Consider the following 15,078-nt stretch of genomic DNA (forward strand, 5'->3'; position numbering starts at 1 on the left):
GTGATCCTAAACCACACATTTGGGACAAATTGGCATAGTTGGCAGGATCCTGGATAAGAATTTGTGACACCCTGCTGCCTGGTTTCTCCAGGGAAAATGCCAGCTTATTTCTACAAAATTTGCAAGGCCTAAGAGCTATATAGGCAGAGAATAACCTTCCAGAAACTGTCTGTGTCTGTCACTATGCAGACCGAGGTTATTTCTTTTTCATTTTCTTCACAATGACTGTATTGAAAGGGACATGAGCAATATCCCAAGAATATTTCAAAATTAAATGTGAGAGAGGCAATTTAGCTACTCTGAGGAACTTGCAGCGTGACAAAAGAACTCCAGACAATCTTGACAGACCAAAAAAGAACAACACCAGAAAACTGTTTCTGCAAATGCAGTAGTTTTGAAGGAACTTGATGGTTCTGCAAGGAACCAGAACCAACATTAACATAACCCCCCATGCCCCCGATGAGAGCCTGGTTACATGAGGTGCCCGATCTCACAGAGAATATCTTTCTCAAAACACTTTGGGCTGCCAGCCCGTTCTTGGGGGCCCGGCTAACAATGGGGCAGCGGGAAAAGCCCCTAACAAAGCTCTGTTCGCTCCATTTTCCATGAGGAGTGCTGCTCTCCCTCCTCACCACCGCCTCATGAGGGACAGTGTCGCGGCCGGGCCCTGCCAGGGGCTGGCAGTGTCTGCTGCAAGGGCCCTCTTGGGTTTGAAAAATAAATTTTTCGAGACTTTTTCACATATGTTGCGGAGGGCGCCAAGGCACTTCAGAGCCAGCCTTTCCAGCCTTTCCCGCCCGGAGTGTGACCTGAGGCGCAGGGGGAGGGAGCCCGGCCCGCCTGAGGCAGCCCCGCCCCATCCCGGGCACATCCGGGGCCAGGCTGCCGTGGCCGCCATGGCCGCTGCCCGCCCCGGGCCGCTCTGGGGGAGGCTCCTCCTGCCCTGACCGCCTTTGTAGCCGCGGCCGAGGGCCGGGAGGGCCGGCACCGCCATGCGGTTTCGGGCTAAGATCGTGGATCTCGCCTGCCTCAACCACTTCAGCCGTGAGTACTGAGCCGGGGCGGGCGGCAGGGCCTGCTGAGCGGCTGGGGCTGTCTCGGGTAGAAGAAAGAGGAAGGGAGGTGAGAATGGCATTCTGTTCCTGGGAGGAGGCGGCGTGAGGCGCTTTCCGCCGCCCCGAGGTGTTAAAGAGTTTGCTCAGCAGCACGGGCTGTGTTTGTAAACGCTGAAGGTTTTTCTGAGCCCGGCCGGGGTGCGCGGAGCCATCGACGCTGTAACACCCTCCCTCCCTTCCCTTCCTCCGGCAGGGATCGTCAACACAATCGCCAAGTTAGCCAAGACCTGCATCCTGCGCCTGACCGTCTGCAAGCTGTATTTCATCCTCTCCGATAAAGTAGCGAATGGAGGCGCCAGTATGTGGTGTGAGCTGAGCCAGGTGAGCCCGGGGAGGTTCAGTGACCGCACGCTGAAAACCAGAGCAGGCAATTGAGTTTGATGTACCAAGAGTGTCTTGTAGCCCTCGCTTTGGATTTAACAGGGCTCTCAAGGTCTGTCTGGTTGCACAGGTGGTTCAGGATGGATATTCCCTTTACCTTGGTTGTCAGTTCAGTATAAAGCTTCAGTGTGTGCTGGCCCAGGTGGGCCTGCCCAAGACTGTAAACAGGAAAGTCTCACTGTCTGATGGACTGACAGCGTTACCAGAGGACATTAATTGGTTTAGCCTGAAGCACTGAGTCTTCACTGTTGTGCAGCCTGTTGTGATTCCTCAGGTGATGCCAAGCAGAGGGAAATTTCCACTGTACACATGCAGTTCTAAGCTTAAGGTCTGATAAATAAAACTTGCCTTGTTTACTTTATTTCTCAACTTTCAAAATTTGTAGGGGAATTTCTTCGATGAATTTCAGATGGAAGGAGCAGCTGCAGAGCACAATGAAATCTATTTAGAGTTGGTGCCTGAAAACCTGTCGAGAGCATTAAAAACTGCCCAGAATGCTAAGGCAGTGAAGATCAAGTTGACTAATAAACACTGTCCTTGTCTCAGAGTTGCTGTGGAGCTAGTAAGTGCTTTCTCATTCTTAAGAAAAAGTTCTTTAAAATTTAGTGCTTTTCCTAAGATCAAAGGCTAATATTTGGTATAATTCTAGAAAACTAAACATTGTGCCATTTTCCATTTCACTAGCTTTTCTTGCCATCATGGTCTGTAGCATACAGAACCAGCTTTGTATTTTCCAAAAGGCAAGGAGGAGGAAGAAGGAAAGCTATGTTATTGAAACAACTTTTTCAAATGTCTACTTTTCTCCATTTTTTTATCCTCTGTATCTTCTGTGGATTATTTCCTTTTCATTGAAGCCAGTAGGTGAAGGAGGTTTCAGTGTTCGGCTCTGTGTTTTGCCTTTGGTTTTTCTTACATTGTATGCTGACTTCTGATACTTTTGTTGTTGCTAACTCCACTGATTCAGCTCTAAGGATAGCTTATAGATACAGTAATGACTGATACATCACAAACTCTTCCTCATTCAAAAGGGAAGCCCACTTAAAAGCATATTGATAGGAACCTAGGGAAAACTGGACCTGAGTGTCGGTCAGGTAGTTATAGCATTTCCCAGAGTGGGTCTGAAAAATCTAAATTAAGAATTCCAGTCTTGTGTTTAACTACAAGAGCATCCTCTCTTTTCCCTCAAGCCATCCTTATCAAGCAGCAGTAGGATTGTGACACATGACATTCCTGTGGGAGTTATTCCCAGAAGAATGTGGAATGACTTCAGAGAGCCCAGTGTGCCAGATTTTGATGTAAGCCTCTGATTTTATATTCACTACTGAAAGGGGGGTTTGCAAGTGGAATAATGTTGCTACAGAGTACGCTACTGGTGGGGTTTGGAAAGGAGTTGAAAGGAAAGAGGGAAGACTGGAGGCTACAGTTTTGGAGAAGTGTGGAACATGGCTTCTATCCTGACAAGAGAGCCCAGAGCCTATGGAAACAGAGTGGGTGATTGCCAATTGCTTCTGTGATGTTCATGGCAAAGGAAGGGAAGAGAAAAGGACTTGTGTGGCTTTAGTCTGGAGCACCTCTAAACCACACCAGTTTAGACTGTTTCAGCTGTTCAGGTGCCAAATGGCCCAAATAATCTGTTCTTTCTGAAATTTATGGCCTATCTGGGAGAATTAAAGTTATGTGTGTTTCCTCCTGCTTTTTATATATCCTCTCAATATCCTTTTTGACTTTTAGCAAAGTTGCAAGGAAAAGTCCTTGTACAGATGTGCTCCTGTTTGAGGTTATGGATGTCTGCTACCTCTGTAGCTAAGAGTATTTAGATTCTGAAGACATACAAGAAGAAACTTGAAGTATTTTGTTCTTTTAATTCAGATTTACACTGCTGCAGTTCCAGAAACTACTGTAGTATCATGGGAATCTTATTTCCTTTTTGGCTATTTAATTGACTATTTAGTAACTCAGATGTTCATGTGAGAGTCTGATATGCAAAAATATGCCTGTGTTTTGAACCCAGACTTGGGATATTATGTCTGGAACAATTGCTAGAATGATTGCCTGTTGGTATAATGGGAAAGAGTTCCTCTGTTCCTGAGACATTTGCTGATTTCAGGTAGATATTGTGCATCCTGAAAGCCATAGATAACACAGTCCAAATTAAGATAAAATTGAAAGTAGAAATAAATGTGTCCCAATCACATCTGAAATATTTGTGTAAATGGAGTTCTTATGTATTCCTAGGTCAGTATTTACCTTCCAGTGCTGAAAACAATGAAGAGTGTTGTGGAAAGAATGAAGAATCTCAGCAATTTCATTGTAAGTTAAAACACTTAAAGCACGTATGCTACAGATATTATTTCATGAGGGACATAACATGTTGCCTAAACTGGTGCTGCCACATTATCTTATTTTGAGATGAGTTATACATTGAAATCAAGGCACTTGAATCCTGTGTAAAGATTGAAAAGAGCGATGGGATTTATTTTAGGATTTACACTGAAGAACTTTTCCTGAGCTTCTCGGTAAATGATGGTCCTTGTGCTAAATCTATGAAAGAACATGGCACTGTGTTGCTACAAGCCACTCTTTACAGCTGATAGGAAATGACAATCCTTCAGGAAGCTAGCTGGAGACTTTCCAGGTTATTTCATTAAGGAAATGCTCATTAAGTGAGTGTCATGTTGGGTGTATGTGAATGAACTTTAGGTAAACTTGATGTAGGATTTAAAGGAAATTCTGCTAATAGCCCTATCATACTGTGCTTTAGACTGACATGTTGGGTTTGCATTTTCAGAGTATTTTCAGAGTGCTGGTGGGCCTTTTAATTGAAAGAAGCCTTCTGCAGTTGGACAAAAAAGGGCTTTGTTGTTTTTTTTTTTTTTTTAAGTCATTTTTGCTCACAGTCACCATAATTGATTGACTTGACTGTTAGTAAGTAGGTGTAGAGCTTTGGAATAGTTTGGGTTTGATGCTGTTCATACTAATTTTGATAAATAGGAAATTTTCTGTTAACTGAGAATCCTGAAATTGAACAGTCTCAGTTTTTCAAGACTTGGAAGAGTTGAGAGATTACCCTGGGTTACTGGCAGTTTGGCAAATGGCAGTCATCCTGCAAATACACATCAAACTCTTTTCTTTTGTGAAATATTTTGTGGGCTTTTTATTTTCTTTCCTGCCCCCATGACACTGAGCACAGTGAGTGCAAAATTGAGCACAGTGCTTTTGTTTCTAGAGCTGAGGCTCTTTTCTCACACAGGATAGTTGTATGATGGGATTGAACTTATACTAAGTGCCTTTCTTTCATGCTGTTAAACAACAAAAACGTTAAGTGTGACAATTAATTATTTTTGCAAGATGCATCCTGGTAATAAAACTGGTCAAGATCAGTGCTTCAAAATGGGCTTAGAAGCAATTTCTGATAGTACTTCTGATCGTTATTTGGGAGCTTGGCATCTCCATTCCATACAAGATTCTGGTTGCAGTATACAGCTTTTTTTTTTTTTTTTTTTTTTTAAATTACTGAGAATTCATCTAATCACAGAAACTAAGTGCTTAGTTGTGCCTTAGGAATCCTCTGATCTGTTTGGGATTTGTGTAAGACCACATATATAGTCTCCTTCAAATTCCTCTTTCTAGTTTTCAGGATGGAATTTGAAAGCTTTTAGCACTTTTCCAGGACTTCTGTTAGTTCAAATTTCTTCTCAGAGTTACTGATCTGATCCAGCTGTTGTCTGTTTTAAATTTTTGAAAGCAGCACTGTCAGCTCCTGGTGCATCCCATTTTCTGTGTGTGTCATATAGACTGTGTTGGTGCCTTTCTATTTGCTGAGTAACTGAATGGAAATTCAATAATCTTTGTGTTTCTTCAGATTCAGTCTCTTATTTCTGAAGCCTTTCCCTCAGAACATGGACTTCCCAAAGCTAATACTTGTTCTAAAAGTACTGGAGAGCAATTAAATTTCTTTCTTTTCATAACTTCCGAAAGTTTGGTCTAGAGTAATTCACATGGGAATGATGGGACATGTATTCTGTAGCTGAATATTCAAATGTTCAAACTATTTTCAGAAAGTGTGGTTGTCTTGCACTGAAGTACTCCTGGAAGCTTGTATCTGAACAAAACCAAACTGTATTCTTCTGTAATTCTGCAGTGTGAAAATGAATTGCCTAAAACTGAGATTGATTGCAGGTGATTGAAGCAAACTTGAATGGAGAAATGAACTTGAAAATAGAAACTGACTTAGTATCTGTAACAACGCATTTTAAAGACTTGGGAAATCCTCCCTGGGGTAAGTTTTCCTGTTACCTGTCTGTCTGATCTCATCTTATTTAAGTGTGCTGCTTATAACAGTACTTACCTTTTAGTCTTTAGAAAATAGCATAAAGTACTTTGAAGTCTTCAAATGAAACCTTAAAAGAAAAAGTGGCCAGTGGAGTGTCTGTTTCATGTTTGGGATGGTGGTGGGGAATCTCTTCCATTATTCCTGACAGTTTGGTAAGAAAACTGGGATTTCTTTTCCTTGCACTGTTCTGGAAAACAAGCCATTTGAGTTCCAGCACTTCAGCAGTTCTCAGGTGTGTCCTTATGGGTGTGGAAACTGCTTTTTATGTTTGGACTAAGTGTTGTGTCCTTATGCTTTTAGCATCAGAGGATGGATGTCCAAGTTCTGCTCAGGGCAGAGATCTGGAAAGTATGACTGAAGCATGCATAGACATCAAGAAGCTGCTACAGCTGCTTGCTGGACAGCAGGTCAATCCTACAAAAGCATTGTGCAGTAAGTTCAACAGCTCTGCTTGTTATGTACAGATGTTTGCCATACTTAGTTTCAGCAGAATTCCATATCTTCTGTTTTGTCTGTCTTAAAGCTATTTTACTGTACCCGGGATTTCTAGTATTTATATTTATATCCAGTAAGATTCAGGTGCTAGGCATTTGGGGAAGAAAAAATAACTCAGGCCCTTTTAAAAGGCTCAAGCTGAATACTCAGACTCACTAATCATGTGTGTTGTCTTTGTTTTGGAGTTGTTATTAATCTTTATTATTATTTTGAGATATTATTTTTGAAAGTCTTAAAGCCTCTGGCTTCTAGTGGAGAAATAGGAATTTACTGGCATGTTTTTTTGATTGTTCTTTCTTTTCCTTTGGATACTTTCTTACACTGAATCTAATACTAAAATGCTTTTTATACAGCTAGTGTTTCTAGCCACAGAAATGATACTTCCTTTCTAGCAGAAGTCTATGCAGGGCTTTGCATCCTATTTTTATAAGACTGTGATTTTCCTGAGAACATCTGTTTGTTGTGATTTAGTGCAGATGCTAAGAATTTCCCAAGGAAGATTTAAATAATGGATGTAGCATTATAGTATATATACTATACACTATATATTTATTTTTTGGTATCATCTTTCATAAACTGTTAATGTTTTACACTCTCAAGGATTTAAATTGTCTAGTTGCCCTTCTGTCAGAAGTGGTGGAAGCGTTGTTCTTATGGTGGCATCTTTAAAAGATGTAATTTTAAAGTATTTTTCCTGCTTTAAGGTGGATTTTTGTTTTAATTTTTTTCTCTCTTTACAGATATTGTACATAAAAGAGTTGTCCACTTCATCTTGCTCCATGAGGAGGTTTCACTTCAATATTTTATACCAGCAGTTGCCTGAGTCTTTTGAAATCTTGGTGATTTTCCAACCTGAGGCCTCTTTCATGAAGTCTGAATTCTTTTTTGAGTTGCTGGAGTATTTTGATACTGAGAGAGACACTATTAGATGTAGCCATCAAACAGGCATTTTTTCAATATTTATGGAAGTATTCAAAATACCTCCTCATCCAGACAGCAATTTTTGTGAAGAGTTATATGCTAAGACACAATGCTGGTATATCTTAGTCTTAGGAGGAGCAAAACTGAAATTTGCATTACTCACACCTCAAAGCATCCCAAAAGCACACTCAATTAAATACTTCAGTCTTCTCAAAAAAAAATAAAGGTAGACTTCACCTCTGGAGTTGCTGCTGTGTGTACTCAGAATTGAGCAATGCAATCCAAGTTGAAGGATCTCTGAGCAAGCTCTCATACCTCCATGAAACAAGAGAGCCTTCTAGAGGGTTGCCAGGTTGGTATTTGCCTGGGCAAGTATGTGCAGCCCTCCTGAAGTGGTACAGAACTAAATTCTGTTCCAGTAGAAATCTTTTGATTAGACTTGCTGGAACATATCTCAGTAGCTCTCTTTGTGCCTTACTCTTTGTTTAACTCTTGGCCTGAGAGGATGAGCAGAACAGTCTGGATTACTTTGTTAATGTGGGCACTGAAAATCCCTATGTACAGAATGAATATCACATGAGAACATCTGTGAGCACAGCAATTGGTGTGAAATAAAGAACAAGTTATCTGTGGATCACATTTTTTTTCCTTTCCAGATAGAAAACATTGTACAACCTAGGTCATCATGGTGTCAGACATGGTGAGGTTGTATCTAGGAGCCAAGAGCATGACTAAATTTCACTCATGGGAGTACTGCCCCTGCTTCTACCTCCTGGTTATTTTCTGAGGTCTTTTGCTCCTTATTCATGTGTGATTTATTTGTTATCATGGCATGTTCCATATAGCCTTTGATTGTTTTATTGATTGAGTCTATGCTGCCAGATGAAACTGAGAATTTCTTCTAGAAGGTAGCTTATCATGGTCAGAAGTTCTGGGGTTTTGATTGTTGTTTTTTTTTTCAAGGAGCATTGACATTAAGGGAGCAATGAATCTTCTGTTCATGGAGATGCAAATGCTCAAGAGAAGACTGAAGGAGAGGCAGTGAGAAAATGGAATAGACTTGCAGTGATGAGTGTGTTGACTGACTGTCTTTAGGCCTTTCTGCCTGCTCCCTCTTTGTTCCTCCCTGCTCTCCCTTGCCCTACACGTTGCCTCAATTGTCATATTTTCACCTACTGCCTGCAACATGCTGAGGTTTGCATCTTTACCATTTGCTAAGTCCCATTTTGCCTATGTTGTGAGTTGACCTTGGTAAGCAGCCAGTCACTCACTCACACCTGTTGGGACGGGGAGAGAATTGAAAGAGTAAAAGTGAAAAAATTCATGGGTTGAGATAAGGACAGCTTAATAGGCAAAGCAAAATACAGAATTCATTCACTACTTCCCATAAGCATAGGTGCTTAACCATTCCCAGGAAAGCAGGGCTCCGTTGTGCATAACACTTACTTCATAACAGAGACTGCATAACTCCAAATGCCCTTTTCTTCCTTCTTCTTTTCCCTGAGATGAACATGTTGCCGTATGATATGGATATCACTCTGGTCAGTTGGGGTCATCTATCCCAGCTGTGTCTCTACCAATTTCTTGTGAACTCCCAGCATATTTGCTAGTGGAGCAGTGTGAGAGTAATGCCTTGGCACTGTGTAAGTGCTGCTTAGAAATAACAAAAATATCACTGTGTTATCAACACTGTTTTGGTCATAAATCATATGAGCTCACCCTATGAGCTACTATGAAAAAAACTAATTCTATCACAGCCAGAAACAACGTAGCCTGCTGGTTCTTGATAGCCCAGCAATTACTGCAAACAGATATTTTTGGTTCTTTTTTTCTGGTTACTGTCTTTGTTAATACAAATCAATCAGTTTTTATATCTGTGTTTGCCTCCTTAGTTTTATTGTTATCATCCGGTATAGGATGTGATCAATCAGATAACCATGGAATAAATATTCTAACATGTCGGAGTCCAGTGCATCCCTTGGACGCTCTGGGACCCGAGCAAGAGGGTTTGAGTCCTGGACGGGGGGTCTGTCCAGGGGACCCTGGCACAGACCCAGAAAGACACTGGTTTTGATTTCAGTCCATGAGAAAAACTTCCAACACAGAGAGGAATTACAAGCCACAAAGGTGTGACAGACAATAGTGGAGTTTATCACCGGGTGAAAAATTTTGTAGTTTTGGAGTTCTTAGAATGGAAGTAAATGGGGAACAAGATGGAGGATTTAGGGTGGTACCCTGGGTTCTTCTCGTTCTCCTTTGGCATCCATCTTCTGCAGTGATGGGGGCACAGAGTAGTTCAAGAAGGTTGGGTCAGAGTAGAGATGACCCCTTTAGTACAGGTGATAGGCATTGGCACGGAATTGTAAATAATAAATACGTAATTTTCTGTATAAGAGGGCAGCGACCTCGCATCAAGAGGGGAGTCGTCCTGTGCCTGAGCAGCAGAACAGACCTTGGCTGGGCACAGGGAAAATTGTAAGATAAGAAATAATAAACAAGTGAGAAACCTTGAAAAACAAGACCTTGAAGACTCTGTTTCATTCTCGTGTCTGGCTCAGTCCTCTCAGAGGGCAAAAGACTCTTAACCACCTGAATCTTGGGTGAGCGAAAAACCCCGAGAGTAAGACACTGTGGTAAGACACCACATGGTTGTTATGCAGAAGTGTAGGAAGTGAAGTGGATTCCTGCTCTTGTGGGTCATCTGGGTCCACAGTGCCTCATTCTCAATTGCATCAGCTGTAACAGACTTCATGAGTGAAACTATCTCTTCTCTAGCCCCTTTAATGCTGCACAGTCTTCTCATTGGCTCCTGCAATTCAACACCTCTTAATACCTAAATCATCCAGAAAAGCTTTCTGGCATAATTTGAAGCTTTGGAAAGCAGGCATTCTTTATTTGGCTGGACACATTAGAAGGGTATCTCCTTTAATCTAATGTGTTTGGTGAGACTTTACGATAAGGTATTTATCCATCATAATAAAACATTCATTATAATGTGCCTCTTGTCAAATACGTGAACATTCCTTTCATAGAAGTAATTTGCATTCATCCATCTCCTGCTGGAAGTTCTTTTATGGTGGGTTGTTCAAAGGGCTCTCTGATGGTTGTATGCACTGAATGCTCTGATAGTAGAGGTGATCTTTCCTTGAACTTTTTTTGGGCATGCATTATTGCTTTTTGTTACATACCTTGCAAAAAACCCACTGTGGTCTTCTTTATCTGTTTTTACACTAGTCCCAGCAACATATGTGCATAACTTTACATCCTTTTAACTTTTTTGCTAGTTAGCCTTTAAGCTCTATCTAGCAACTTCGTCAGAACAGAAAATTTCTATTCTCTTACATGTTATTTATCACTGTTGTGACTGATCCTCCAGGCTGCTGGCATCTTTTGCAGACACTTGCTTAGACCTCAGGAGGAAGGTCTGGACGTGTATCACCACCTGAGGTTTGCACTGCTGACTCCTTCCATAGCAGCTCTCTCTGGATGGAAGCCTTCCTGCAGAAACCCCAGCTTCTACTCTGGGACCTGTGCTCACCCTGTTACTGAGAAGGAAGAAGGGAGCTGACCTGTACAGGGCAAGGAGGGGTCTGCCCCATCTCATCTTTCCCAACATGCCCCCTGGTTGAAGTGCTGCAGCACATCCTGCCCTGCAGTGCTTTTATTCCTGGGCTTGGCTGCCTTGCTTTCTCCCCAGCCATCTCAGTGTTCCCCAGATAGAGAGTGGACTCAGATACACAGCCATCTGCCCCTGGAGCCAATAGTCTTGGTGAATGTCTCCTGCAATTTCCCTGGAGTTGTCAAGGAAATAATTTCTCAAAAGGAATTTGGAAGATCTTAGAGGATATTTAGGAGATCAGATGACCTGTGTCATTGGTTCTCACTGCTTTTGCATGTATGTTTTACTATACAGCTTTATCTGGCACATTTAAATATGGAATAATTGGTCATCTGCTGTTCCACATGGAGGTTCTGGGTAGTAAAAAAGGGCACTGTTACTGAAAACTTAGAACGGAGAAGCTTAGTTTGCTTGTCTTAGTCCAAGGTGTTCTTTGTCCTAATCCTGAGGCTTGACTTTCCCCCTGCATACATAAGTGATTAGTCTTTTTATGGTTCCAAGTACCATGAAAGTGGGAGCTGGACCCACATCCCACTGCGCAACAGGACGTGTGAGATGCAGTAAAACCTGTAAGCCTCAAAGATCAAATTCCAAGGCACAGGAAAGAAAACTATGGGCCTACTAAGCAATGCAGTGAGTTGGAGGAGATCTTGTCCTTTTTCTTTCTCTGATCTCATTTCAAACCTTCGTGTCTTTACCCTTTCAACACAATAAATGGCTCTTGGATCTGTGTCTTAGTTTGAAAGTCAGGTATCTGCCAAGGGAGGCAGGAACCTTCCTTGGAAAAGATAATATGACCCCCTTCCCTCCAAATTATTACAACTTTGAAGTTAAGGGGCTTTCAGACAAAGATATGGGAAACAGAATAACAGTTCTGTCCTAGTATGTATATGTATAACAAGACAAAACAAACAACAACAATGGCAGCAATAACAAAAAAAAGCTTTGTGCTGCGGGCACTTTCCCCTTTGGTGCAGTTCCGGTCACGGCCGGCAGAGGCGCTGGTGGCTCCTGGCTGGGCAGGGCAGGTGCAATGATTCCCCCACAGCTGCAGGGGGCGCTGTGGTGTGACTTTGGTCCCTGCATGTGGAAATGGTGGATTACCTGCGCTGGCAGGAGAGATGGAAAAGGGGCTTCCTTTACAAAGGAAAGGGGTAGCCCATCCTGGTGCCCCTCTGGATAGTGAGAGGGGTGTAGCAGAAACTTCAGAAGCAGAAAGCTGGAACGACAGGGGTTGACTCACCCTGGGAGTGAAAAACAAAAAGTAGCAGAAACTCTGGGGGCGTCTGAAACTTTGGGCTGTCCCAGTGTCAAGTTACAGTGTAGCAAGGTGGCTGAGAACAGAGAGGCTGGGCAGAGTAGCTCACTGGCCATGGTTGGTCTAGGCTGTGCAGAGGGCATGGGCAGCCCCTGGAATGGAAGGAGGGTGTTCCTGGGTGTTGCACACACTGGCTCTGAGCTTCCAAGCAGCAGAACAGCAGAGAGGCAAGCTAGCAAGCCCAGTCACAGTGCTGAAGAAAAAGAAACAAAAAGAAACAGGCAAAACTCAGAAAGCAACAGTATCCTTAGGTAGAGACACCAGCAGCCTGGCCAGTCAAAAAGCCACTCCCAAAAGTGCAGGGCAGAAATCTACAGTGGCGACGATTCTTCCTGCAGCAACAGCAGCCCATCTCAGCTCTGGTCCTGAGAGGGGCAGAGAGAGAGAGGACCACTTCTTTTGTCTCTCCTAAATATCCTTATTACCATCTCTTAAGCAACAAATGAATGAGAGGAAATTCTCTCAGAGAAAGAAAAAAAAAAAAAAAAAGGAAAAATCCTAACCTGCAACACTATCCAGTAAGTAAAAAATGTAGTACTTTCACAGATGGGAAAGTGTTAGTTGTGGTGTTGCCAAGACTGCCAAGCTGTTTTTGCAAGCAGAGGGGCCCAGGCCCTGCTCTGGCTGCTTAGTAAAACCTCTTGGCAGTGTTGGGGATGGTATGATACTGCTCACAAGGGACCCAGGGAGAGCATAGTCATTTCTGTGTATCCCAGAACTAGGTCTTTGCTCAGTTCTTGGTTGTCCACAATTGACCTGTTTCTCTATTTCATGTCACCATTATATCCTTTCTTGTTTCTGATGTGGTTAAATACCACTTTCTTTCTACAAAGTGGTAGTGTCAAAATGGTGGAAATGTAATATTCATCTAACAAACCTACTTTTTTCCCCCTTAGATTTCTTCTTGAGCCCTTTTCTTTTCTAGGTACACTTCTTTTCATATTTTGATTTCTGTTGCTTTCTATAGGCTTTTACTTTTCAGTCATGCTTCATGTATTTGGCAGAGTTCTTTGGTTTTTACTGCCAAATATCTGCACAGTGCTCTTTCAGAAAGTTTAATCCAAATAAATAAAATTTATTACTTTGAGAAACTTAACTTTTGTCTTTACAAAATAATTTTTCTTCTTGTTCTCAGCTAGAATCTTTGGGGTCAACAGCATGTGAGAGTTGGATTTATGTACAATTAATGTATGTAGCTGGGCCTTGCTAAGTTATACGTTGTATTTCTGCTTAGTCTAGTCTGCTCTAAGAGATGGTTCATTGTGTTGTGAGTGACTACTTGGGCAGAGAGAGATGAAATTTCTTTTGTTGTGAAGATGCTGTCTGTCTTTTCAGAGAGACACTGCAAGCTACCACCAATATTAGACCCACAGAGGAGGATGGTCACAGGTGAATGGGAAGAGCAAAACTTCTCTGCCAAATTGTTAAGTTTCTCAACAAAAAATTATTGACATTAGCAAAAATGCTCTTCTTTTTCTTTTTTTTTTTTGTTTGTTTGTTTGTTTGTTTTTGTTTGGTTTTTTTTTGTTTGTTTTTGGGTTTTTTGGGTTTTTTGGGGTTTTTTTTGCAAAACTAATAACACATAATATAAAATATCAAGATTTGAGGAGAACTGAGTTAAAATGAAAGTATCCTGGGGAGAACATATGAGGTTTAGCCCTCTAATTATCTTGAGAGGATCCTGTTATTTACTGAGATCAGTTAACATTTAAAGCATAGAGTGAAACAACATTTCTATGTAAATTACTTCACTGTAATTGTGAAGTTGGCCAGGTGAAAAAAAAACTTGCATTGGTTTCTCTGGAAACAGTGACACACTGGATTTCCCCAAAGGATCTGAAAATCTAGATTATGCTGTACATTGAGATACAACTGTCAATATTTACAACATTCATTGTTCAGCAAATCTGGGCCATGTGGGTACTACTTTGGATTCATTGTTTAGCAGTAGACTATTATCTAATTTAATTTTATAATAAAATAAAACTTATTTCCTATGAAAGGCAAAATCACAAAGCCAAAACCTCTGTACATGAAGAAGCCTATTGTGAAGTTATTGAGGTCATGCTGTCTAAGAAACATTCTGTGATTAAGTCTGGCTTTCTGTATAAGTATCAGTTAAATCACCAGGCTGCAGCATGTTCTAAAACTTGTGGTAGGATCTCAAACAACAGAATGAGCTTCTCCAGTGTTATGTACTGATGAAAATACATCTAGCATGAGAAATGATATATGAAATCCATATCCTATATACATATCTTGTATGCATATGAGAACAGCTGTCCTTTGTAACCCAGAATGTTACTGTACTCTATATCTATCTATGCCCAAAATTGTTACTGCCTTTTAAAGACCTGGCACCATGAGCAGAAATGGGACTAAGGGTTCACTGTGGTCCCATTAGTAAGTGGGAGGCACCCAAACACAGCTCTCTTGGCTTTTGCCTTTCCCTGTCACTCTTGCTGGGAGAGCTGAGACAGCAGGGGTGGAGGGTCCCGATGGTATTCTTTTGTAGTAGCAACAGTAGCAACTCAAGAAACTGCATTTCACTGCAATCAAAGTGTTTCAGAGTGGAATCTGCAACACCTGGGCAGTGCAATTCAGAGCCAGTCCAGGGCCAGGCCACTGCATATTGATGGGGAGAGTCTGTTTTCTTCCCTCCCCCCATCGGAGAAGGGACCTGAGGCATCAGCACCAACACCAGTGAAGTCCTGTGGATGGCAGGAGGAAGTGAAGGGTGGTGGCAGTGACCCCAAACATGCTGGCAGTTCCTATCTGCCACTGGAAATGCTTTGTAAGCTCCTACATTCCTGGGAGTGTTTGTCCACGATCTTTTTCCTTTTGTCTGAGAAACAACAAAAAGACACCAAGGTCAGGAAAGAAAGAGTCAAATCCT

General features: G+C 41.9%; 1 protein-coding gene across 2 annotated transcripts; it reads left to right on the forward strand.

The window, feature by feature from the left end:
* The first annotated feature begins 900 nt into the window (after positions 1–900).
* HUS1 (HUS1 checkpoint clamp component) lies at positions 901–9,263 on the forward strand. Of its 2 annotated transcripts, XM_083859370.1 has the most exons (8): positions 904–1,044; positions 1,309–1,436; positions 1,882–2,058; positions 2,684–2,791; positions 3,732–3,806; positions 5,676–5,775; positions 6,130–6,261; positions 7,065–9,261. In XM_083859370.1, exons 1-8 carry the CDS (start codon positions 993–995, stop codon positions 7,145–7,147), a joined length of 855 nt encoding a protein of 284 aa, XP_083715496.1. In that variant the 5' UTR covers positions 904–992; the 3' UTR covers positions 7,148–9,261. The 2 variants fall into 2 exon arrangements, with proteins under 2 accessions (XP_083715497.1, XP_083715496.1); XM_083859371.1 differs by lacking the exon at positions 2,684–2,791 and having other exon boundaries at positions 901–1,044; positions 7,065–9,263.
* Positions 9,264–15,078: the final 5,815 nt, after the last annotated feature.

The sequence above is a fragment of the Zosterops lateralis genome (assembly GCF_965231275.1).
Source record: "Zosterops lateralis genome assembly, chromosome: 1".
Classification (NCBI taxonomy): Eukaryota; Metazoa; Chordata; class Aves; order Passeriformes; family Zosteropidae; genus Zosterops; species Zosterops lateralis.